Here is a 27,425-nt window from a genome sequence, read left to right as displayed (position 1 = left end):
CGGCAGAAAGGGGAGGCAAAACAGGTTCCAGCTGCCCACAAACACCCCCTCCATCTAGAACTCATTGACACAGCTGGTCCCTCCCTTGGGACCAGCCACTTCCCCACCGAAGACGCGCAGATCTATTCCTGCCCTTCCCGTTTACAGTGCATGCCGCGTCCTCCTCTTTCCTGGGGCGAGTGGCATGTGCAGGAAATAAAGCCTGATGATAGAAAGTAAGTGTGGGAAGGTTCTTACTGTAATAGGGGTGGAGGCTGGGTGTTAATTTAATGGTGAAGGTAATAATCATTTAATAGTGGGTGAAAATTCTTAATTTGTTAGTGTTTGGCAATTTATTTAATGGTGTTTCATAGTAGTGAGTATTAAGTTAGGATGGTGTGATGATATTATTTAAGTAATTCTAGGATAGTTTTAGGGCTTTTCATTTAAGGTGGGCTGAGTTTAGGGTGAAGAATGGCTATTTCTTAATAGCAAATACGACTTATTTAATATTGGAGGAATTTTGGGGGAATTACGTTTAATTATTAAATCGTAACACTAATTATTTAATATTGGGGCTATTTGGGAGGAAATAGGTGTATTTATTAAATGTGAAGTTCATTCATTAAATGTCAGGGCATGTTGGGGGAAGTAGGTCTGTCTATTCTGAATGCTTAGGGTTGGGTTAGGGTTAATTGGTGGGGATATGTTTATTAAATGTGAATGCTATTCATTTCAAGTCAGCACTGGTTTAAGGTAGGGAGGCCTAATTTTTAAATGTAGGGGCTATTGATTTAACATTGGGACTGGTTGGTGGGAGGGAAGCCTAACTGGTTCACTCACTGCTAAATTTTCCATATTTTATGTACCGATCCCTTTTTTTCCAAACAGGGCCCCAACATTCCAGGAATCAGACAAGCAGCAATTCCTCTTACATGGGTAAAACAGGTAGTGGAATCCTCAAGAATAGGTAGGAGGGACCAGGACAGTCTGCAAACTGTCCTGATTCTGGTGGGGCAATCCCAGTTTTATGTGACTGTCCCATTCAGTCAGGACTTTATCCCGACTGCATGGATAGTTGGGATGCATGTCCTACTTCACACTGTACTGCTTATTAAGGACCAGCTGTGGGCACCACCATTAGATGCAAGCAGCTCACCCTTTATAAGCAGTACACTGTGAAGAGTGCGGAATGCGGAAGCATTACACCTCATCTGCAGTGTATAAACAATTTTGCAATTCTCTTTGTTGAAATCTCTCTTCACTAGGGCACCCAATCTTTCTTTGCCAACAGGGATCCAAAGATGAACACGCCTGCTGCAGCGATAAGTCAGCATAAATGACTTGACAATTGTAAATATTAATTTGCAGAGGGACACTGTCTAATTACTCTGTTTAAATATGACAAACTGCATCAAAGGACTGAGCAGAAATGTTTAATTTAATTTCTTTTTTACAGGTTAAGTGACTGAAAATACAAAGAATACAAAACTCAACAACGGAGGACAACTACACTCAACAAAATAAAAATGATGTAGTCCTAATCTGTTTCTATCCATCAAATTCTATTGGATAGAAACAGATCACCTGACTGGTATCAGTCTATAAAGATCTGTAATGGCTACAGTTATGCCAGGTACATTATTCAGCTGAGAGATACATAACCATTGCTCAAATGTCAAATCTTTTCCTGGCTCTTTAAATGTCTTTCCCAAGTGAACAAACACACAGCCAATTGTACAGAGAGCACAACAGCTTCAATACAGCTGGAATCCTTGGCAAAAGCTATAATGTGTCTATAAAACAATGGTGCCCTAGAGATGTACACTAAGTGGGTGGGATCATTGTAGACAGTGACTTCCTTATGTTTGATATTAAAGAACTGGAAACAAGCACAACAATAAAGCCTTAAGACTTTCCACAGTACTAATGCAACAGAACTCTGATTTAAATACCCATATGAGAATTATCACCCCCAGTATGACAATGGACACCCATGTAAATCTGTAATTAGCCTGTCCAATCTAACCCCTTCCATCACGCTTTCTATAATATGCTCAATTCATCCATCATTTCTGTTTGCTTGATTGAACCTTAGTATACAGTGGCTCTAAAGAAAGTATCCAAACTTTTCAACATTTTTGCGCATGTTATTTTCTTACATCGTGGAATCAGAAATATTTTTTGTCAAGCACATCATAAAAAAATTAGAGAATATGGCAAATCTGTGAGTTTATCTACAAATTCACAGTTTTGTCAAACGTCAGAGTCCATGCAGGGAGGGCACAAATTTTGACTGATGACAGCCTTTCATGGCAGAGATTTGTAGCCTTAGCACTTCACAAATATGTGTTTTATTATTTATTTATCAATTATCTTTTAATTATTTTCCCAACGCCACTGGAACTTACAACCACACACTCTAGGGTCCATTGTATCAGAAGCCAATTAACCTATCAGTATATTATTGGACTGTGGGGAAACCCTTAGTAGCCCAGAGAAAACCCATGTAAACACATGGAGAACATCCAAACTCCACACATATAGGGCCTTGGTTGGAATCAAACTCCTGACCTCACGCTGCAAGGTAGCAATGCTAACCACTTTGTCAGCCATAGGAGGGTGGCAGAAAGAAAGCCATTGTTAAAGAAAATCTACATTAAATCTCACCTAGAGTCTGACAGAAATCAGTGGAAGAACATACTTTGATCTGATGAAACCAAGAGTAAATATTATGGAATCAATGCTAGGCGCTACGTTGGGTGCAAGCCTATCTAACGCATCATCCCAAGAACGCTATCCCTACCATGAGCATAATGCTATGGGGGGGCTTCTTGGCCTCAGAAAATGGCCTTGACAAGGCCCAGACCTCAATCCTATGCAGAATCCATGGAGTGGCCATAGCAAAGATTGGGGGGAAATCAATTGGGAGGGGACATGGTCACTCCACAATGGTTCATTTGCGGACCTAGAAAAGGAGGGGACTCAGGGTACACTACAAACAGGGGGAAAGTGTGTGCACCACCCCGCCCCGCTGTGGTCCTAGGGAATAAACGCCGCTCCATATAGTAACATCAGTTGGTGAGTGGACACTCTACTCATTGCTTCAGGAACATTTAAAGACATCCCCATCCACAGACCTGTGGTTGAATTCCGAGCCTTATTCAGAACTTTAATTCCGAGCCTTATTCGAAAGTTTCTTTGGACCTTTGCTTAACAAGACATTGAGCAAACTAACCCTCGTTAAGGGAAACAATCTATTTACCAAATTGAAATTGGACACACTTTTCTTAGTGAAAGATATTTGAATGTGCATTGGATTAGGAACTGTTATTGAGACCTATTACTGTATACCGGCCAGTTTCTTTATGCATGTTTTTTATGACAAGATACATTGCATTTCTGTGATTCTGACTATTTAATTAGATGTCTCATGATGCTAGTTATCAGCCTATAAAATGTGTAAATACTACATAACTGTATGTATTGGTTGTTTTTGAGACTTGAGCAGCATGGTGGCTTAGTGGTTAGCCCTTTTGCCTCACAGCACTGGGGTCATGAGTTCTATTCCACACCTTGACCTTATCTGTGTCGAGTTTGTATGTTCTCCTCGTGTTTCAGTGGGTTTTCTCCGGGTGCTCCGGTTTCCTCCCGTGCTCCAAAAACTTACTAATAGGATAATTGGCTGCTAACAAATTGACCCTAGTTTCTGTGTGTATATGTTAGGAAATTCAGTCTGTAATTTCCAGTGGGGCAGGGACTGATGGGAGTGAGTTCTCTGTACAGCGCTGCGCAATTAGTGGCGCTATATAATGATGGTGCATGGATTTTTATTTGCATAAAAAAACATTATTACACCCTTATGTACACTCCAGACAATATCTCCACAATTAATAAATACCTTATCAGCGATACCATTTTGTGCCTGGTTAAACATTCTTGGTTACAGTTTGAATATTAGTGGGTTAGGACTCCCCTGTAGTCCTTAAATTCCCTACCTTGGCAGCAACCACACTCACAACTTACATTGGAAAGTGCAGAGAACCCATCTATCAATTTCCATTTTTCCAAAGTAGACCCTTTAAATCAGGGGTGTCCAACCTTTTAGCTTTCCTGGGCCACATTGGAAGACGACGAGTTGGTTTGGGCCGCACATAAGATACACTAACACTAACGATAGCTGATCATCCAAAAAAACCATAGAAAACATAGTTAACATATATATATATGAGAAAAAAAAGTGATATATATATATATATATATATATATATATATATATATATTATATATAAATATAAAATCACTTTTTTTTCAAATCCCCCTATACTTACCTTTCAATCGCCCTGTTCAAAAAATCCTCTCTAGTTATTATACTATAATCACTTTTTGTATTGTTTCAATGCAATATCAATAAAGTGCATTTAAGCCAGGCATTGTATATCAGGGTGCCCTGACCAGGCCTGCGGTACCTGACATATACATCACTGTGACCCCAAATTGTGACCTGTTTTGCTAATTACACCACTATGTTAGTTAAGGGATAACAACTTATAATGGGCCAAAGAGAATAATATATAATGCCCCATTAGTATTACAAGTAGAAGTATGTAGCAGGGAGATAAGGTCCATGATGCTCCAGGACCAGGTGACTTTTATTCACTTGTCAGCATCCCTTGAAATAATAAAAAAAATCCCCCTTAACTTACCTTTTAATCGGCTTGTTCTCCTGTCCTCTTCTCTTCTTTTCTCCAATTCTGTGCTGCTGATTGTTCTTCTCGCGCGGGTGACTCCTTTGTGCTGCGCTCCGCAATGGATGCTGGGCGTGATGACATCACGCACGACATTCACTGCGAGCACTGCACGGAGGATCAGACAAGGGAGGGAGCTGGAGTACCAGCTGACGTGACCGCAAGGTAAGTATTTTCTTTTCTTTTTTTTGCAGGATTTTTTTTTCCATTAGTGCTGCCCCCTTGCCACAACCAAAACTCCTTCTGGGCCACATTTACAGACGTCGTGGGCCGCATGCGGCCCGCGGGCCGCGGGTTGGACAACCCTGCTTTAAATCATTAATGAAATTTGTTACTTTATATAAGCGGAACACATGCATAAGATGATTATGATAGCAGTTAGGTAAATTCCAAACTTTGACAGCAATATACATTGTTTATCAGATATTAGTAGAACCTCTTTAAAAAAAATACATTGCAAACGCAATAACAACAATATAATTAAAGCAACGAACTAGTTTGGGAAGGAAGGGAAAAAAAAGTAGACGCAACCTGTAATATTATACAGGTTTGTTTTTTAGAAAACTAAATTCATAGCCTTGTAATGGTGTCAAAATATTCTCATGCTAAACAATGTTATCTAAATGTTAAAAAAAAAATACAAAACGGAAAGGCAACTAATCAACGCCTATATGTACAACAATTTAGGAGATTTTCAGATGTCTGCAAAATAATATTAAATCAAATTAATTAAACTCTCATGTGACTAGAACTCTAAGTTAATGAATGTATTCATAATTTTCCCTTTTACAGTACATTGCCTGAAATGTGGAATATACAATAAATTCCCATACATCTTGGGATCCACCAAATTTTGTTCTGTGTCGATATACGAAATCTTTAGGGGAATTTTAGCTTAATTCCCAATGTGCCTTTTGAACATTTCGGCAAAAAATATTAAACAGTTCAAAAGGTATTCCGAAAACAATTTCTTATTTTAAGTTGAGGAGAAAAGTTGACAAAGAGTTTGACATTGTCGCAAACGCAGTTTTATTTCGAAAACTGTCTTTCTGTTTTAAGTTAGTCATGAGAAAAATGATCGGCATTTAAATTTCGGGGCATTCTAGGAATATAATTTGGGGATTTATAGTTAGGGTCGTGAACATTAACACTTGCTGTTAAAATGTTATGCATTTTACAATCAAGTAAGCAGTTAGCAATATACTATTAGAAATTGTTTGCAGCTTTTTACACAGCTGCATTTACTCACTGTGATTGTGTGAAGAACAGATTCTAAAGTCAACAGGATCCAGTTTGTTTTTTTCAAATCAAATATTAATTTGGTTATGTAACAATTTAAATATTTAAATATGAAACCGCAGTCAGTGTAGAGTCAGAATGTGCCAGTGATGTGAACTCATGGCATTATCACCTACAGTATTTTGTAATATCACATTAATGGGCTGCTTCCTACAATTGCAATGTGCAATTAAATAAATACATTCGGAAATTAAATTAAATAATTCCCCCTATCAATTTCTGTACTTAAATAAATCACTTCTTGAGTTACTCAGGTATGATAAAATATCCTACACAATCATTGGTTCCATAATTAAACAATACAGAATTGCACTCAGCAGTAAATAAAACAAGTGTGTTTTAATGGAAATAAAATAATGAATATATTACACTGCTTAGAACATTTAAGGACAAGAAAAATGCAAGACACAAATGTTCTTATCTACAATAGCCCTTATCCATCTACCTAGGTGTATACATGGGAGAACACACATACTTTTTTAATGTCTCACAACAATTTGTAGCCGTCTGCTCCGTGACTCAAATACACTTGTTGGTAAAAGTAAAACTGTTACACAAAGTGATGAATATTATCTAAACTCTTCGTTAATTACAACTCTTTGGGATCATGTATTCATCCAGGTCAAAACGCAGCAGTGTTTCTGTGTGCTTCCTATGCCAGACATACAAATGAGAATACTTAAAACCAAAGATAGCGTAGAAAATCACATTACCCTATTCGTCTACAATATAATGTAATGATGTGCTATATACAGAAGAGAGGATAGTACATTGACAGTGTTATTTTCCATACATAATACAATGTAATACGAACACCCCCTGATCCATCATTCACCACTTTATAATATGCAATTATCTCATTTCCATGTGTACAGTAGTCCAAATAGAAATCGCAAATTATAAATCCAAATAGATGGCTTTGAGTTGAAATAATATATCCTGTGCTGGTTTATATTGTGACATGTATTAGGGACCCTTGTTCACTATACTGGGGCTACTGAGATGAAAAGTTGTCCTTACCTCTTTCATTAGCCCAGCCCCTTCAATCCAGGGGAACGGGGAAGAGGCCCAGTCATTGGAGCGCTGGACTGTTAGTCTTTGGGAGGAGGGGTACACTGTTTTTAGCAGGAATCTACCACCATATGGGCACAGGCCCGTTGCTGAATATCCTGCGGACAGAGAGACCCCACACTCATGATCTCCCTATGGTAGTGTAGGCCAACTCTGGCTGTCTAGTCTTGGGGTCTGGTTGGAGATTAAGGTGCTGGCGTGATGATAATTTTAGGATTTTTTTCTGCTGTTTGCTTAAAACCTGTGATGGTTCTATGAAATCAGGACCAGTGCTGGAAACAGAATTTCTGGGGTTTTAGATACCTATGATCTTCTGCTGGAGTATCCTGCTCCTTCTAGTATCTAACTCTCAGTACGTGGCTTCCTGCTTGCTTCCAGGTCACTGTCTCCCATAAGATCAAAACACTGTTTTCCTGAAATACTTGGGGGTAGATTTACTAAAACTTCTAAAAATGAAAAATGAAGGTGTAGCCCCTAGCAACCAATCAGATTATAGAAGAATAAACATGTTCCCCATACTAGTGGTGCAGTTCTTCCTAGTAGGATCGACTGATGAACATGCACATAGAACTTCGTCCTACATTATGTTCTATATGGTGTGTGTGAGACTATAGGTGGCATTAAAGATCTACATTTTCACTGCACTCAGAAAGTATATTCTTCTGCCATGGAGAACATATGAATAAAATGAGCATCACAATAAAAACCTTTTTGTAGCTTTATTGTTTTTGTACACTGGGGTCACCAACATGGACAGCTGCTTTCATATTATATACATTTTATTATATGAACATATGAAATATATATAACAATAATAATTAAGTTATCTAGTTTACAGGAATATACATCATGCTATAGGTTACAGACTTTGGGGGCTGTGAGGAAATCAAACTGCAGAGCTTGCGATTCGATTACTGATTACCATCCACGGGACACAAACCGTAATTCTGCAATAGGTTACTCTATTCTCTCCTATAGAAAACGTACCAAATAGTTGCACTCTTAGGGGTAGATTCACTAAAGCTTCTAAGAAAAGCAAAAGTGGGGGTGTTGCCAGTAGCAACCAATCACATTCCAGCTATCATTGTCTAGAATGTACTAGATAAAGGTACTAGAACGTGATTGGCTGCTATAGACAACACTCCCACTTTTATTTTTTAGAAGGTTCTATAAATCTTCCGCTTGGTGATCATTGCTCATTTCTGTAAACCTTCTACGTTCAATGCTAGTACACACGAGTTAAATTAACTCCTCTACTGCCGGCAGGGCAGACACAGTGCTATTTCATTTTCCATCATAAAGGGAGATACCAGATACCTAAAAGTCAAAATCTACCATATATATATTAAATAACAAATCACAGAATCAGAAACTCTAAATGTGGCCACTGTTTCCTTTCATTGTCTTCATTTTCTTAATATAGTATTTTCTTCCTATATATTTCCATGTGATAAGTATATTATGAGTACATTTCAAGTCAATCTGGAAAATAAATATTGAGCTATCAGTCGTTTAAAAGAGAAATACCATCATTAAGAGTCTTTGGGCCATATTCAATTAAGCGCAAAGTGCCTCTGTAACGAACCCGAAGGGACTCCAGGTTACCGTAACATTGCGGATTTTCCTTCACCACCCATAGAGCAGCGAAGGGAAATCCGTGATCTTGCAGTACCGCATTAAAATAAAAAATGCGCAGTCACACGTAGCCACGATGCTGATCGCTAATTGAATATGCCCCTTTGCTTTCTAACTTTAGCCTTTGGATATCATTTTCACACTTTGCTTAAGCATCCACCTGTTTCTCCTGGAATTAGTAGAAGTAATCATCTGTGCAGTCATTTCATTGATGGGTAATGAAGCTGAAGCAAAAAGTGCAGATTGTTCCAAAGCTGGCAAGAATTGAGGGTGGGATACTATTAAGCAGCTCCTTAGTGTCTGAACTATCATCATCATCATCATCATCATCATTTATTTATATAGCGCCAACATATTCCGTAGCGCTTTACAATTGGGGACAAACGTAATAAACTAATAAACAAACTGGGTAAAACAGACAAAGAGGTGAGAAGGCCCTGCTCGCAAGCTTACAATCTACAGGTATATTTCTATCTATATTTCTTTGTATTATGTTCTGTTTGTGTATTGTTGACTGAACCACTCTGCTGAATCTATGGAACCTCAGGAATAAATAATGATGATGATGGTTTTTCTTCAGTCCCCTTCTTTCTTTGTTACACAGATCAGAATCACCCTTCTGAAATCTTTAAAGTTGCAAAAGCACATGAACCAAAAAAAAAAAATGGGAAAGTGCCCTGCCCCGTAACTGGAGCCTTGTGGGGCTTCTACGTGCAGCCGTCTTCCTGTGGCTCCACCAGCTCTGCAATACAGAACTGGCCAATCAATTTAATTTACCAACTTTAAGCAGAAGTGAAGGGGGAGTGGGAGTGGGAGGGCCAATCACAAGCACAATCTCTTGATTGCGTCTTGTGATTGGTTCTCCAGCTCACAAACAACCAGGAGGAGCAAAAGGAATCAGATGCACAAAGCAGCCCCCAGAGTTCTGGCTAGGGATGTCTTAGTCTGGTGCTAGGTAGTCCTGCAGCTTTGGACAATATATAAATGTCTATGACTAAATGGAATTAGAGCTATAACTGTTCAAAGAGAATTATGCAGTATGAAGGTGGAACAGTGTTCTTATCTCAATAAGTAACACTCAAGGAAAAGTGACAAAGGGTTCATGAGGTATACTGTACCCGCTATGTTTGCTGCACATATATAATATATTTTGCTGTAAAAGATAACATTTCCCTGCAACAATGAAAGTGGCCACATTGATTAATAACAACTTAATGCAGACAAAAGAAATTGTGCCATATTTTAGAACTCCAGCAAAATATAAAAACTATCCCTATAAGTAAACCATTGCACCTTAAATCCAAGTTGTTCTTATATTTACATATCTAAATTAAAGTTATTATTTTTCATGTATATAACTCCAATATAAAATTGTTTTTGAAGCTAGTTAGAACTTGTTAAGGTCATTTTGGAAAGTGAAAAGCTCTGAGCATTTCGATTTGCGCAAATGTGCCTCATAGTCATAGTGCATTTACAGATGCATGTCGTATCCTGGCGTTTGATACTATGGGGTAAATTTACCAAGCTGCAAGTTTCTGGCGGGTTTGAAAAGTGGAGATGTTGCCTATAGCAACCAATTAGCTTCTAGCTGTCATTTTGTAGAATGCGCTAAATAAATGATAATTAGAATCTGATTGGTTGCTATCGGCAATATCTCCACTTTTTCAAACCCGCCAGAAACTCTCAGCTTGATACATTTACCCCTATATTTCTGTATTCCTTGACATCAGCGACCTACAGAAGGAACTTACTAAACCATGAGATATATAACCCACCTTTTTCTTAAAGCCTTCCAGTCTCCCACTTAATTTCCTACCTTTTCTTCTGCCTCTTCCCCTCTTTCCCCTTCCCTTATCCTTATCCTCCATTCCTCCATCTCTCCCCCGTGTCTCTCTGTCTGTCTACCCCACCCTTTAGATTGTACGCTCCTTTGAGCAGGGTATTCTCTCCTCCTGTCTTCACCACTGTTAACTCTGCTCTCCAGCTACTTAGCCCTCCTCCTTGAGGACCCTCTTCCCCCTGTCCTCTCTTGCTCCCTCCTCTCCCCTTGGGGGTCTCCCTGTCATCCGTGCCTTCCCTCTTGGACTCCGTTGTTGGCGGACCTTCCCCTCTCCCCTCCCCCGCCCTCTCTAGCTGTGCTTTGAGCTCACGGAGTTACTGTGCTTATTGTCTACTGTACTGTGCTGTCTCACCTTGTATTGTAATTTCGTTTGTCCCTGTACGGCGCTACGGACACCTAGTGGCGCCCTATAAATAAAAATTAATAATAATAATAATATGACGAGTTATTTCAAGGTGAGGAGATGTTTGGCAAAAGTTGCAAGATTTCAAGTTACGTCAGCTTACATTTAAGGTTTGATGGCCTTTTAACGAGGACACTTTAGAAATATTGTGGTTATGGTAAATTTAGTTTCTATTCAAACCTAATTCCAAATGACCAATTATTGGAGGCAACCTAAAGTAATTATTAAGGCATTAGAGACTACAGAGAGTGAAAAACAAAAATTAAAATTGACCTTCATTTTGTATTGGAAAATATACGATATGCTTACTATAATGAGGGATCATGAATTCTCAGCATGTTTCTAATAATTAGTACACCAAGGAGCTGCCATTTTTGCCTCTCGAAAGGTACGAAAGAAAATTTCATATTGACAGCTATGTAATAACAAAGGAAACAGCGCCCCCTACATGGTTATAATGATAAAAAAAAATGAGATTACTCTGCATTTCCTAAAGTCAGAAATGTAAATATTGTTCCTTTAAACAGATATCAGGGACTTGTCTGCTTTTTGTCTCTCTCATACAAACCCTATGGCACAGATGGCATCGTAAGATGTCAGTAGCCTGATAGACGACAGAGGAGTCTGCCCATTCAAATTGAGTTACTTGCCATTTATATCCTCATTCCCTTTGCTATCTGATCCAACACATGCTTTTGTTTCTTTGACTAACAGCACAAAGGATTGTGGGTAAGGAGATGAAACCATAATACAGCTTGATACTCACCCACTCCCCCTGACACCACTGGCACCGTTGTCCGGAGGTAATTGATCAAGGAGCCTATCCAGCCACACAAATTAAACATATATAGGAAAATATATATAAAATATATAATCGCTCCATTTTGGCTTCATATTCATAATACTGAAACCAGTAGAGGGGTAACTCGTTTGAAGACACAGACTTGAACAGAAATGCATCCATCTTATTGTGTGTATTATAATATTTGACTCATTTCTGAGGTATTCTTAAATCCAAATGTCTCAAAATAACTGTAGAGAGCTGACTGATAACTGGTGACATTAATAGATCTAAAAGCCCCTGAAAATGATATCCTTATAAATATCCGCTGCTATCGATTTTCAATGATGTCAACATTTCCGCATTCATTATGAAACCATATGCATTCTAATTAATAACACAAGTCCCAGTATAGATAATAAAGATATTAGAAGTTATCTCAGTTCTCTACCCTGTATAATATGCCCATGCAGGGTCATTCAATACCATGGCATAATTAGCAGAAATGTCCTATAACCCATATCAACTAATCAGATATTAGCTTTTATTAGTGTAGGGCACGTTAGACTGATGAAAGCAAATGTGAGACTGGTTGGTATGGATTAGAGGGCAGCGCTATCTCCTATCATATACGGTAAAGTCTAATATCCTTGTGATTTACACTTAATCTCACTATCCCTCACGTCAGGTTTGGACGTGAGGGATAGTGATTACGTCAGCGGTTCCCAAATTGTGCGCCCCGGGGGTGCCGCAGCCAGGGCCGGGGGTAAGAAAGGCTGGGCAATACTCTGTAATTATTTTGGCTTAGGGGTGCCTTGACAATATGGAAACCTTAAGGGTGCCTCAAACTGAGAAAGTTTGGGATCCACTGGATTATGTCCTTTATTTAATAAACCTTGTAACATGAGGAATCTTGACGCTTGGTGGCCGGACAGGGTGCCAGTTGTGTTTGCGCTGTTAGATAAGTGCCCGTCATTTGACTCGGATTTCCGCGTATTCAGTAAGCTCCTCGGGGGAGGTGTAGATGTCCGTTACATTCCTCTTTGTAAAGTCAATGTTTGCATACTCAGAGTCCACAGTTGAAGGCGGCTGCTTCTTGCTCAGCAGGATTCTTTCTGAAATGCTGAGGAACCGGTTCTACAGATAATATAAGAAGAAAATATTCTAAATTAGACAATGGAGATAATGTGGTGTGAAAGAGATGTTTTGGGTAAGAAGTTGTGTGCTCATCTTGTCTTGTGTTTCCATTAGTAATTACCTGAATCACCAGTGTATTGGAGTGCGCGCCAGGCTATACCAACCTATGCCATCTTTAATCAGGCATGCTCAAAACCATACTCGGTCAAAGATGACATTGTGTTGGCTTTTGTAATTTGCCTGGACACGGCTCACTTGCAGTTGAGCAAATTCATAGTATCACTTCCCGGTACCCCTTTTCTACTACCCCACTGAGGCAAGACATTTGTGAAGTTTATTCAACTCAAGCTGTAAACAGAACACCTCCCAAGTTTGTCATAACAATTAAATAGTCAAGGGTTAGAAGTTCGAACCACTTCAAAATTATTATGAACATGGTTAAAGTTGTTCACTTTCTCAAATTTATCTCAAGTTTTTGTCTTCACTATCAATCAAAAATTTTAGAGATTTCAGCAAATTTTTCCATTTTTTACACAAATTCAACAAACCGATTTGAGAAACAATATGTGCCCAGTTTAAAAGATGAGGCATAAATTATACAAGTTTCTTAAAAAGAGCTGTCCTAATGCATTATGTAAATGTTGTCTCTTTGATGCTGATCCTGCAAAGTCTGGACAGAAAGCGCCTTTTCTATGTATCACTAAAAAACTATTATTTAGTTACACCTAAACTATGACTTATGCCGTTTGGAATAGATTAAGTGATTGCAATTAAGCTTGAATATGTTTGCACTTCTATTAGCTCTGTTTTTGGATAATTTGATTGGTTCATTGAAACAAACTCTCTTTTTCATGATTAACTTGCTCCTGCCTGTAGGAGGGGTTTTATTTGAACAGCCCTATTGGATTGGATAGGAGGAATGTCCATCATTCAGAACATCTCCATCCTACTTTTGGCATCTATCATATTGAATTTTATGGGTCAACACTCGGTTAATAAAAAATTGTGATGGGTTGTGAATGTTTATTGGATATTTAGCATGTCATTCATATTGATTATGTCTTTCTGTTGGTTAATTAACATTCATCAAATACAGTTCTTGATTGGCTGTTTTTGTAACCTAGCCCTATTTTTACTTATTATATACTTTGAGCCAGGACATCCGCCTGACGAAATCCTTTAAGGCGAAACGTGTTGGTGTGTGCAAATAAGTAATGGGAGAACAAGAAGTAGTGTCTTTTATGGTACATTATGGGCAACACGGTGGCTTAGTGGTTAGCACTTCTGCTTCTCAGCACTGGGGTCATGAGTTCAATTCCTGACCATGGCCTTATCTGTGTGGAATTTGTATGTTCTCCCCGTGTTTGCGTGGGTTTCCTCCGGGTGCTCCGGTTTCCTCCCACACTCCAAAAACATACTGGTAGGTTAATTGGCTGCTATTAAATTGACCCTAGTCTGTGTGTCTGTCTGTATGTATGTGTGTGTGTCTATATTAGGGAATTTAGACTGTAATCTCCAATGGGGCAGGGACTGATGTGACTGAGTTCTCTGTACAGCTCTGCAGAATTAGTGGCACTATATAAATAAATGATGATGATGATGATATGGTACATTAAGGGTTAACAGCTAGCTATGCTTAAATCAGTGCTCTTTTGCCATGGCAGGTGCATTCCATTATGACATCATAGTTTTAAGGTATTTTCCGTGCTTTAACACATTTAAGCAATTTAATGCATACATTAACCAATGATATACAGCTATTCCTGTTTATACCTTACATCTATGATGGGTCTGGGCAGCAACATTCTGTATCTAGTATAAAAGTCTAAAGCAGCCTCATGCCTGGACTGACTGCAGTGGTGTCCGCAATAACCTGACTTTAAGCACTAATAACGGGGCTCCTGGAGCATTTCACTTGACCAATTTACGCAGTCTTCATATTGAAAGCTAAGTATATGATTATACATAATTAGTATTATAAGTTACATTGGTTTTCAGTGAACTGTATGAAAGCATTTGGTCTTTGACCTTGTGGTCATGGTCACGGTTGACTTCTAATATCCTTATCATTGACCGTAGAGAATAAATTGCCTTGTATGTAACACAGCAGTTGTTAAAGAGTCCTCAGTTTCTGAAGCATATGATGTCATTACTCAGTAATATTACATTACGTCATTTCCTCTTTCAAATGTACTGGTACAATTGAGGCACACAGAACAAAGACAATTATTTTAGGAACATATTTCCCACCTCTAAATATCTACAACACAATTAATTAGGTTTCTGAGAATAACATGACATGCGCAAGCATTATAACTGTAACAAAGACTGCAGCCATGAGATAAAACAGGCATTTCACACTATTGCGTCATGCAATGAAAATAGGTTGGTAAATTGCCAAACTGACTGGACCACAAGACAATTCAATTCAGAGCCGCAGGAAAAAATGCTGACAAACACTGGTAGTTGCTAATACAATCAGAAGTAGCCTAAAAGCAAAATTAATAAAGCTTATATATGTAAGGCTGAAAGGGTTAATATTGGCCTCCCCTCCCCTCTTGTTTCCTTAAAAGATTTTATCTGCGCAAACTAGGTGTTATCCATTGCTTTCTATAGGGAGACGGCGATTACTATTTCTACCCGTCATTAATACAAATAACACAAACATCTCCGTACGTACCTTGTGGGTCATTTTACTTCCACCGAGCTGATCTCTTCTGACTATTAAAAAAGGAATATTAGTCAATGGTACATGGTGGTTTGGAATATTAGATAATGGAACATGGTGGCTGAGAATATTAGATATTGGTACATGAAGGTTTGTAATATTAGATAATGGTACACAGTGGTTCGAAATATTAGCCATTGATGCATAGAGGTTTGGAATATTAGATAATGGTAGATGGAGGTTCAAAATATTGCATATTGGTACATGGAGGTTTGGAATATTAGATAATGGTACATGGAGGTTCGAAATATTGCATATTGGTACATGGAGGTTTGGAACATTGGATAACGGCACATGGTGGTTCGGAATATTAGATATTGGCACATGGAGGTTTTTATGGTACATGGAGGTTTTGAATATTAGATAATGGTACATGGTGGCTCAGAATATTAGATAATGGTACATGGTGGCTCAGAATATTAGATAATGGTACATGGAGGTTTGGAATATTAGATAAAGGTACATGGAGGTTTGGAATATTAGATAATGGTATATGGCTGTTTGTGAAACTCTACAACAGCTGTAATTCAACGTTCTGTCACTTTTTCCCTTGTGCCACTGATTGTTCCACCTGTTTCATATTAAGCTAAGATAAAGGTACATTTCTACTTTTGGATATATCCTGTAAAACATAATTCTGTTCCACTCTACACACTTTTAAGATGTGTATCCCTCTTTTGAACCTGTTTTCCCTCCTTGTCAGACCTTCCTCAAATCCTTGGCTACAGGTGATTATTTGGCTCGGGATCCTGAAATGATCGGTTCTATCCGTTCTACAACATGTGGGCCCTGCCCCTGGTGACATCAGTTGTACATGCACCAACTCAGAGAGCTACTATAGTGACAACAACAAATGTATTTATCTAGTAACTGCTACAGTAGGACATGCACAAATTAAACACTTAAAGACGTTTTAAAGGTTGCTCGCTCCTTCAAAGGGACATTATACTACATTAATAACATGGTTTTATATTTATGTTCTGTAAATGGCCCACTGTCTATAAGAAATTGTGTACCTTTATTTCTCTGCAGGTTGTTTTTTTTAATTTAAGAGAATGTTAAGTTAATACTTACAGGTTCATAGACTATAATGCAATAGTGCCCACTTTTGGCCAAATTAAATTGAAATATGTAGCTGTGTTTATCAGCATTAGCCGATAGACTCAGATGTCAGCTGATTATGTGACGCTCACATCCAATCCTGGGAGAGCATTTTTCACCAGACATGCCCTGCTACTAAAAGCACATATTGATTTATCCCCCAACAGGGAATATCACTGTGGGCGATGACCAATCAGTATAATACCTCCAGTATTGAATAATTGTAAACATATAAATAAAAGCAAATCCACAGAATGTCCAATAATTTTTTAATCAATTGTTACTCCTTAAAAAGTTGTTGTGCTACAACTTTATTGCTCAAAAGACAACGAGAAAAAAAAGGATTTAAAGAAGCGCATGCAATTGGATGTACTTATTTAAATTCGTCTTTTTCTCGATGCTCAGATGCTGTCATAAATGCTGCAATGTGGGGTCTCCATAACATTTAATGTTTGTGAAGCACACTGTCGGGTAAATGTATCATACTCCGGTTTCTTCAAGTCGCCGGAAATCCGCGAGTTGACAGCTAAAATTTAAAGCGTCGCTGCCTTGTAAAGGGAAACTTGCCTTTACAAGGCAGCGCCGCTTTAAATTTTAGCTGTCAACTCGCGGATTTCCGGCGACTTGAAGAAACCGGAGTATGATACATTTACCCCTGTATCTTATATACAAGTACAGTGGTCGGAGTGGGCTGGTATAGGGCAGCACACACTTATCACTTAACTCAAAACTTTGGGATCAATTGTCACAAACAAATTTGTCTCCAAAGCAGAAGCCAGAGTGGTTGACCTATTTTGCAGAAAAATGGCTGCCGTCTGATATAACTCAGTCAGCAATAGAGACACATTGTAAGATAGAAGCTAATTCAACTGAAATTGATGTACTGGGGAAGTTCTACATTCACTTATGTTTTCCATGCCACCACTTTGAATATTCTACTTCAACCACTATATGTAGGGGAACATGTGTCATCTCCTGCGGTAGATGGTAGTGTGTAGCAAGCGAGAGATCACACATGTCCAAGGCTTTGGGTACAACTGGCCTCAGCCAGTTTTATTAAGCAAGAAAATGAGAAAATCAGTCCCTGTTCCCAAGTACTGAGAGACTGAATCCACTGCCTAGCAGCCTTTTAAACACAGATCACAGGTGCCAGCATTAGTCAGTCTGACAGCAGAACAGAAGACCTGGACTGTGCTTTGTAAAGGGAGCCCACCCTTCTCTCTCCATTTACACCACGGGGACCCTTACCAGCTATTCCCTAAGGCTGAACATCTATCTGGGAAGCATTTCACAAATATAAACACAGCAGTTGGGGATATGGCATAGCTGAGATAAAGTGACTTAGGTGGGAAAACTATGCAAATATTGGCCTGTCACATGGCTTCCAATAAATTCTAGATTAATACTTGGGGCTGGCTTCACTGATGATGTCCACAACTGCGCAGTAAGTCACCTGCTACCACTGGCGGCTGAACATGACCTGCTGCAATATGTAAAACTGTTATACACAACAAATGTGCAATCTTCAACTTGGCCTTACCTCAATTTTCCCCAAATTTTTCTTGGCGGAGGCATCGCCGCTATACGACGGTGAGGGATCTTTCTGGATGAAACTAGAGCTTTCTGTCATGCTCTTTCTACAGAAAAAGAAACAAAAACCAAATGTGAAATATAAGCCTTTTTCCAGAAGCTATAGTGATTTCACAGCACATGTACAAGGGTAGATGTTACAGTGAGAGGGATCACTGAGCCTGGTAAAGAAGAGCTTGGTAAAATAATTAAATTTTAAGGGGCCAAATTTTTGAACTACTATATTAATCTGGCACTATGTAATGTCAAATTGTGCAATCAAAACAATAATATTCACCATTAGCAATCACTTAATATTATTAATAATATTATATTTGTTGCACAATTTGGCATTACATAGTGCCAGAATAATATCATAATTCAATAAGTTTTCCCCCTTAAAAATGAAAACAAAAATTACATAAGTAAATTATTAATTAATTTTGCACCTTAGTCGATAAATAATGATTGCCTCAACAATTTATATATGATTGATGCTTCCTCTTATGTTCTGAATGGCAAAATAGCTCAAACAGCAGCAGTTTGAGCAATCTCGCCACTTACAACCACCTCTTTCATTTTGGCCGTTTGGATGGCTGTTTTGCGGCGGTTTTGAAAACCCCAGCTTAGTAAATCCGGCCGTTTGTATGTTCATCATTGTTAAAATCGGGATTGTGATTTGTAAAGTGGTGGTTTTGAAATATATCAATTCTGGCCGTTTTCACGGCGGTTTGGGTTTTAGTAAACCCGGCGGTTTTAATATCCATCAAACGGTGGTTTGACCAAACTGCCCTTTAGTAAATATACCCCATAGGATCTATTTGCACGTAAGTGCATTTGTTGCACTTAGAGCGGCGTATTAGAGACATGCAATAAACTAAGGCATACTTCCCGAAATTACCGGGAGGCTCCCGAATTTCAAGAAGTCCTCACGGACTCCCAGAAGAGTATTCAAAGCTCCCACATTTGCCGGAATTCGTGGCATTGAATGGAGGGGGGGCTTAATCGTGTCATTAAGCTCCGCCCCCTCCGTTCAATGTCGCAAATTTCAGATTTTTATAGTGGGGGCGAGGCTATCCTCCTATCCCATGTCACATAACTTCTCCTGGGGGGGTGGGATCTTAAAGGTTGGCATGTATGAACTAAGGGTGCCCCCCTCATTATCTGCTTTTCTTCGCCCTATACGGTTAAGGGGTTACTGCCATCCTCCCTTTGAAAGGGGGAGACTTTGTGTCAAGTATCATGGAGGTACAGGCATCAACGTGAAGCCTGTTAATGCAACTTCAGGATTGCCGCGACAGGAAGACAAAACTGGAAAAATTATTTATTGATGAAATAAGTTTATTTCAGTCTTGATTTTTTTAAAATGAATTGCAATATCCCCCTCCTTAGAAAATAAATATTATTTGGGGGTTAGTTATAACACTGTATAGCCTCTATATTATAGCTGCTGATTATTTATATGGATAAAACCCTTTTTTTAAAGCATCAGCACATTTTTATGTGTGTGCTAACAGTGAGCTTCCAGTTCTATTCACGCACCAGCCCCTCCGTGTAGAATGTAAAACACAGTACTGTTCACTTGTTCTGTTAATAAGTGATGTTCCATAATGTTATGCACTTTTGCTCTGTAGACGATCCCGGAGAGTGGAATACAAGCGGCTTATTTACTATTTTAGCATTCAGCCTATTATTGAATGCTTTCCATCCCTGCTAAGTCCTCAGCTGAACCCACTAAACATTTATACTATTTAGGATCAGCGTGAGGTTCTACTCCCAGCAGTTGTTTGGTAGGATTGCAAAGGCTGTCTGGAATCTGGCAGGGGAACCGTAACTAATTAACACGCTATTCAAGTCAGGAAAACGCTTGGCTCATAAACAAGGCTATTAAAAACCAAAGCAGTCGCTTACTTCTCTCTGGTTTTAATCATGTAGCCACCGACAGCAACAAGAATGACGAAAACCACCACGGCTCCAACTGGTCCGATCTTGGCCCATATTAAGTTGTCTGTAAAAGGGGGTAGGGAGGGATCCACAAAACATATATGAAAGTAATAAGTAACTAATAATAGACAAGCTGTAATCTAGCTGTTGGCTCTGCTAAGTGTGAAAGACATTCTGGGAAATGTTGTCTCCCAGCAACCAATACTAGAATACATTCAGCAACAGGAATATTACAAATGATGATAGAATCTGGATACACTTGGTGAGCAAAGGGCAGGAACAAAGCATCTTGTTGTACAAAGTCTCACTGGAGAAAAAATAAGTAGAAAACATCACTTGCCTGTGAGTAGCGTTAACTTTGAAGAATAGGTGTAAATATGCAAATAGAAAAAAAAACCTTAAAATAATAAATACAGTAATGTAAAACTAAAAATAACCAATAGGGTAAAGAGTCCAGTGAATAAACGGTTAAGGGAATTCCGTTGTTTAAAAGGATGGTGTATGTAGAAGATACTGCATAGAAACTATTTTGACACATGTACCATCATCATTACTAAGTCTATTTTCAAATACTTTTTTTGGCTTAAAGATTGAAATAATCATTAGGATTGTACAACCAAAAACCAGGAGAGGTGCAGAAATTACTAGTGATTGTCAGCAAATGAACATACAAGTCCAGTTAATAAACAATGTGACTTACTAGAGTCTAAAACAATGGCAAGAGATCATGCTACACAGATGATATGTTCAATAAAATTGTAATGCATTTAAATTGAAAATGTTCATTCATTGGTAATGTTCACATAGGCAAACCAAGGAGGGGGGGTTCCTAGTGACTGGAAACCCCCCTCCAAGGGCACTGTATAATTGAGGTGGCTGTACCCTGCCCCCGCTTCACACGGCTCTGCTTGAAAAGGGAGAGCTGCGTGCACCTAACAGTAGTGCATGTAGCATTGCCCGTGTATATTATGGGGATAGGAAGAGTTGGAGAGCAGCCAAGCACTGTCTAATATTATAGTCATGCCCCCATGCATGCTGGTCACGCCCACTGGCGGCGTGGTGCCCTGGTTCATTCACGGGACACCACTGTTTTGTATTTTTATTTTTATTTTAAATGTTAAATAGCAAATCAGTATTTTTGCTTGTTATTTAACAGAAAATGTAATTTATTTTATATTTGTCTAGGTGGCAATACTTTTACGTAGCATATAGTGGCATGAAAATGTTTTAATTTTAATAATAGATTTTTTTTTTCCTTTTCATTCTTCTGTTTTTGTTACGATATTAAACAACAGCCAATTTTTTAAGTAAAATAATAAATTCAGGAGTGCTGGATAGAAGGTCATGAGAATGTGGGAGTGTATAGTTCCTAATTTTAGGTGCGTATTCCTCTATAATGGCTGGGGCAGTGCCAAGTCTAAATCCAACCAGCAAGAACACACTTATTGCATTCGTTTTTGGAATAGAAAAATAAGATAGACAAGATCAACTCTGAGTATCTGCAATACAGAACAAGATTATAATAGATAAGAAGATATAGCATATTCATTAAAGGAAAGGGGTTTGAGCAATTCATAAAAAAGAAAAGTGGAGGTGTAGTAACCAATCAGAATCTAGCTATCATTTATCTGGTACATAGTAAAAAATGAGAGCTAGAATCTGATTGGCTGCTTTGGTCAACACCTTCACTGTTCCTCTTTATAAGGTTTGATAGATTTCGGAGAGCATGACTTACTGGAGTCCTGGAAAAGCAGCTCGTGGACCTTCTTGCCGTACAAGTTACTTGCGGAACACAGGACGACCTGGGGCAGCTCTGTCTCTTTCTGAAGGGTCAAGATACTGCTCACCATGTAGCCGTTTCTCTGGGAATGTACGTACTCCGTGTTCAGCTCGCTGACTGTGAAGTTCTTCTCAGGGATCTCAAACATAATGTATGGATCCGGGTTGGACTTGACGGTGCACATACACTGGACATTGTCCTTGGTCACTGTGCACTTGGATTCAGATAAAACTAACGGGGAAACTAAAAAAATATAAACAAATTATTTTTAGAAGAAGAAAACATGATTAATCGGTAAGTGTTAGAGTAAAAGGCCACGTTCTGGTCCTTTTATAGCAGTTAATTATTTGCTAGATACCATCCCTAGCAGATGGTATCTAGCACCTTCCCTGCAGTTTCTCCATCTTCAAGGAGCAGGATATATGGAGTCATTTCTCTACGACTGGCCCTCACTGGCAGATCACAGACCTGAGGTCACTGGGTTTGACCTGATTAGCACTACTGACTTCAAACCACTGATGTCCGCAAGATGTCATTGGTTGTATTTGCGTATAACCATATTTAACTATTGGGGACCAGTTAACCCCTAAAAAGCTCACAATGGAAGAACTCATCATTTGAAACTGATCACTTAACAAAAATGTAGCTATGTAAAATATGGCCTCTGTTATTCCATACATTCCTCTATAAAATATTATAAAATCATTTTTAATTGAGCAGAGAACTTGTTTCTGGCACAAAAGCAATGCAGCGTTGGCCAGATTGGCAGGACGAATCTTAATAGGCCACTCAGCTTGAAAATAGATACTTTGGACTGTAAAACCTTTGTAAGAAAAACAACAGTCAGCAACCGCAAGGCTGATAACAAAAACATGGCGCATGTCATAAGTTCTGTTAGGGATGATGTATAAGCCCCCTATCTAGTCTGATGCACATCTCATGCCACAGAAAGGCAAACGTTTGGCGAATTAGCCAGCACCAGATTAACTTATAAACAAATTTTAATTTAAAAAAAAAAATAATTTTGGTGACAAGTTCAAAATTTCAACAGTGTGATTGTTGACATTCACAATGTCGACAGACACAATGCCGACATTGAAAGAGCAATGTTGGCATTTTGAAACTGTCACCAGAATGGAAGTGTCGCCATTTTCATGTCGACAGGTTAACTGTTCGACATTTTCATTGTCGTAAATATGACCGAATCCTGTTAACGTTGGCATCTGGGCTGATTTAATACTGGTAGGTTAATTGGCTGCTATAAAAAAAAAATTGACCCTAGTCTCTGTCTGTTCCCCTGTTTGTCTGTGTGTGTGTGTGTGTGTGTGTGTGTGTGTGTGTGTGTGTGTGTGTGTGTGTGTGTGTGTGTATATTAGGGAATTTAGACTGTAAGCCCCAATGGGGCAGGGACTGATGTGAATGAGTTCTCTGTACAGCGCTGCGGAATTAGTGGCGCTATATAAATAAATGATGATGATGATGATAGTGGGCTCCATACAACTCAAGGAGTTACAAACAAGAGCATCAGGACAAGACGTGTACAAATTATGCTGAGGGTTTCCTACCTTTATAGATTCGGCAGAGATCTTTTAGGAATTGGGACAATATTATGGCAGAAACTGGCCTTATAATTAGTTTTCATGTTGGGATTGTGTTTGGTACATAAATTAGGTGTAATGTTTATATTTGGAAAGGTTCAAATTTAGGATCTGGTTATTGTTAGGGCTTTATAAGGGTTACAATCAAGACTTATTTCCACGTTTGTCATAGGTTTCTTTAGTTTTCTATCTTATAATCTCCTGACCCAGGACATTTTAGGATTACTTTGGTCAAATAACTGAAAGGAGACTAAGATTTTGATTTATTAAAGTACGAAAATCCCTCCTGCTGGCAGCACATACTGCAATGGCGATATGCTTAAAAGTTAAATTGCGACGATAAAGGAATTTTGTTCAGCCGAATCGCTGTAAAAAGATGCTTATTGATCAATATGGACCCTGTCCAGGTTATCCTGACGATCCGCAATAAAATAAATTTATGCAGATGTAAGTTATTTTATCGGCTATTTAGGAAATTGGAATTGTCCAGACAATTGCTCAGCTGCATCCAATTGTCTGTGTGTTGTCAAGGAGAACCAGCTTACCGAGAGTGGAAGCACTGACCAATGGGGGACAGTTATGATAAATGGTGCTCAAGAAAAAGATGGAGTTACTCGTAGCAACCAATGAAACATTTCCTTCATTTTCTAGACCATACTAAAAAATTTGTGTTATTACTATTATTTATTAATAACGTCCCAGCATCTTATGCAACGCTTACATTACACCCTGACAACAGAATTGGTTAGTCTAGGTTCCAGCACCTTTTTCTCTGTGCACCAGTGTTCATAAAAGTCCTCTGATGTGTGAATCTACTGAGGAGTGAGAGCTGAAAGATGCTACATTGTACCGGGTTTCCCAGTGATGGGGGTACCGTCATCTGCACCAGACAGTGTTAGCAGAGTAACATTTGCTTTTATACTTTGATTAATGAGGAAAGACTTACACACAACGGTGAGGTTAAAGGAGCTGTTACTGTGTCCGTACTGGTTCTCAGCCAGACACCAGTATTCACCGTCGTGCTCATGGGTGACCGAGGGGATCTCCAGCACCAGGTCATTCTCAAAGATGACAGAGTTAAGGATTTGTTTGTCTTTTACGATGGAGATGATGGGATCTGGGTTCCCCTGTGTGTTACACGTTATGGTGACCGCCTCTCCTTCTACTGCCACCATCGACGCATTCACCGAAGGTTTCCAGGGGGCATCTGAAAGATAATAAAATCACACAGTTATTTCCCTCCTGCTACTGACTATAGGGTTAGCGTGGTCTCTGCCCTGTGGGCATTGGTTCTTGGTAAAGTAAATATTAAGCACTGGCTGTCTTAGGGCACCCATGAGTGGAGCAACAAGATCGTCGTCCAGTTTGGCTACACTCATGGTTGGCCAAACAGATGGGATCCCGCCAATTGGCCCCTGTGGGAAACGACTGGAACATTCTTTCATTGCTACCTGCACACAAAAGCTGATAGTGGGCCACAGTACCCAATATCGGGGCCTTCTACCTGCAATATTGGCTCATTTGCCTGATATTAGCTGCAGCATGTACAGCTAGCTTCAGTGTCAAAAGCTTCATTGTGCGTTAGGAGTAAATCCATCTGGAAGGTGCAATTTTGCCCCTTGGCAAAACTAGGTCGAGCTAGGTGTGGGCAGATAGAATTAGCAAAGGACATCCCAACTCGACTCCAAACAACAGTGTAAACATAAATTTGCCCTGATATTTGCTACATGCAAAATCTCATTTCTCTTGCATGCAAAAATAACAGAATTTGCACCCCTTGCAGAGCTGGTTTGTCAGTATGTAAATTTGCACTCTTTGGGTATTTTTACAAAACTGTTTTGTTGAACCTCTAATAAAATAATTTTGTATTTAAAACAAAATAACGATAATAATAATAGTAATAATAATAATAATAATAATAAATGTGGCAAAGAGGTGTATTTGTCATACCTCTCCTATAGGGAAGTAGGTAGAAACCCAGCTAGACTGCAGCAGCAGGCTGCAGACACAGTTACATTTTCCATGGGCCCCTCTTTCAGCACCTACACACACAGGTGTTCCACATGGGTGTGATTGGTTTGTTGTGCTTGGATGGAGGATAAAACACTGTTTGTATTTGCGGGCAGGGCAACCGACGCCAATTAGTGGCCGGCTAGTAGTGAGGGAACTCCTGTATAGCCAGACATAGGGCTGCAGGAGAATTGTGATGAATTGCTGTTTATGTTAGCATGACATTTCCCAAATTAACAGCAAGATTGTTTCAGCAGTGCAGTGTTTGCCGTTCTTTATCACATGTGGTGTCATCGTGGGATTTAAAGGACAGCCAAAACACAGCCGTCCAACGAGCGTCCAGACGCAAAGGTGGTGAGTGGAGTGTGTTAAAAACCACTATAATGTATCAATCTATTGTAATGCTGTATTTTAAATGTTGCTGTAGAGATACCAACCTGTGTACTGGGAACTGATTAGCAGCTTTTTGGGTTGCAAAAGAAAGCAAAAGTTTTAAAAACTGCTGGTCATTGTAGTGCCACACTTGTTAAATGTTCAAACTATAAGTTGGGTGTGGTCCAAAAAAAACATTTTTTTCCTGCTGTTTCTCAGTTGTATGAGGAATAATACAGACATTTTTGGATGTTTAGAGTGAATCCAGAACAGTAAGAGACAATACCCTTTATTGGGAGGATCATTGTGAATAGATTTGTTTATTTCTGATACCAATTAACATTTATTTGCACATAGTGCTATCATTTGGATTCACCCTAGTGAGCAAAAGATGTAACGTGCTTATTTGCTCACAAGCCAATATATATGTCCATATTGGTTTTATAACTTGAACCTAACTGTGCGCTATAGTATTTATTGTGTGTATATATATATATATATATATATATATATATATATATATATATATATATATATATGAGGAATTGGCTGCTGAAGTGGAGAGATTCAGAGCAAAATAACTCCTTCAGGTTCAATATCCCCAAAGAAATCTTGACTGATCAGGGTACCCCCTTTATGTATCATCTAATGAAGGAGCTGTGCCGGTTGTTAAGAGTAGAAATGTTACACACATCAGTGTATCCCCCACAGACTGACAGGTTAGTGGAACATTTTAATAGCTGCAGACATGGCTATATTTTCCCTGGGCTCCTCTCTCAGCACATATACACATGCAGGTGTAATAGGTTTGTTGTTTGCAGTGCTTGGTTTGTAGTGCTTGGGTGGAGGATAAAACACTGTTCGTATTTCTGGGCGGGGCAACCAATGCCAGTTAGTGGCCGGCTGGTAGTGAGGGAAACTACTATATAGATCGAAGTAGGGTTGCGGGAGAAATTGTAATGAATTGTTGTTTATGCTATCCTGACACTTCCCAAATAAACAGCAAGATTGTTTCAGCAGTGCAGTGTTTACCTTTCTTTATCACATAAAATAACATCTCATTACAAAGAGTTCTATATCAATATATGTTATTTAGTATATTACATCATTTTTGGTGTTTCTTCAAAATTGGAGGCATACGGATATGCACAAGATGTGGTGGGTGGAGTTAGAATGATCTGTAGCCAATCAGGGCTTTACAATGTTACCAGCAGCACAGTGTATTTTAATTCAGCCAACTCATGTGTGTCCATGTGTAGATAAGCAAAAAATGCCCTAAGACGCCCAGCTTCTCCCTTAAGAAGATTCTGCCGCTTTACAAACATCACCTGTCAGTCATGTTATCAACTTGTTACAGTAATAGGGCTCCCGTCATTTTTTGAATGAAAAACCAGAACAATCTTGAGACAAAAGCTTGCTCAGGCCATAAT

At 39.0% G+C, this 27,425-nt stretch overlaps 1 protein-coding gene across 2 annotated transcripts in view; it reads right to left on the bottom strand.

Annotated features, from left to right (window-relative positions):
• Positions 1-10,841: 10,841 nt before the first annotated feature.
• Positions 10,842-27,425, bottom strand: part of LOC142107546 (myelin-associated glycoprotein-like) — an 88,256-nt gene continuing 71,672 nt past the window's right edge. Inside the window, exons 6-11 of one of the 2 annotated variants that reach the window (XM_075191043.1) lie at positions 24,560-24,820; positions 21,971-22,258; positions 20,203-20,299; positions 18,263-18,359; positions 15,574-15,614; positions 12,787-12,893 (exon numbers count right to left, since the gene is read on the bottom strand). In XM_075191043.1, coding sequence (XP_075047144.1) covers positions 15,582-15,614; positions 18,263-18,359; positions 20,203-20,299; positions 21,971-22,258; positions 24,560-24,820 — 776 coding nt within the window. In that variant the 3' untranslated portion in view covers positions 12,787-12,893; positions 15,574-15,581. Of the gene's footprint in view, positions 12,894-15,573; positions 15,615-18,262; positions 18,360-20,202; positions 20,300-21,970; positions 22,259-24,559; positions 24,821-27,425 lie in introns of both variants that reach the window. The other variant, XM_075191042.1, reaches the window with a different exon arrangement.

The sequence above is a fragment of the Mixophyes fleayi genome, chromosome 11 (genome assembly GCF_038048845.1).
Source record: "Mixophyes fleayi isolate aMixFle1 chromosome 11, aMixFle1.hap1, whole genome shotgun sequence".
Classification (NCBI taxonomy): Eukaryota; Metazoa; Chordata; class Amphibia; order Anura; family Limnodynastidae; genus Mixophyes; species Mixophyes fleayi.
This window is presented reverse-complemented; position numbering and strand designations above follow the sequence as displayed.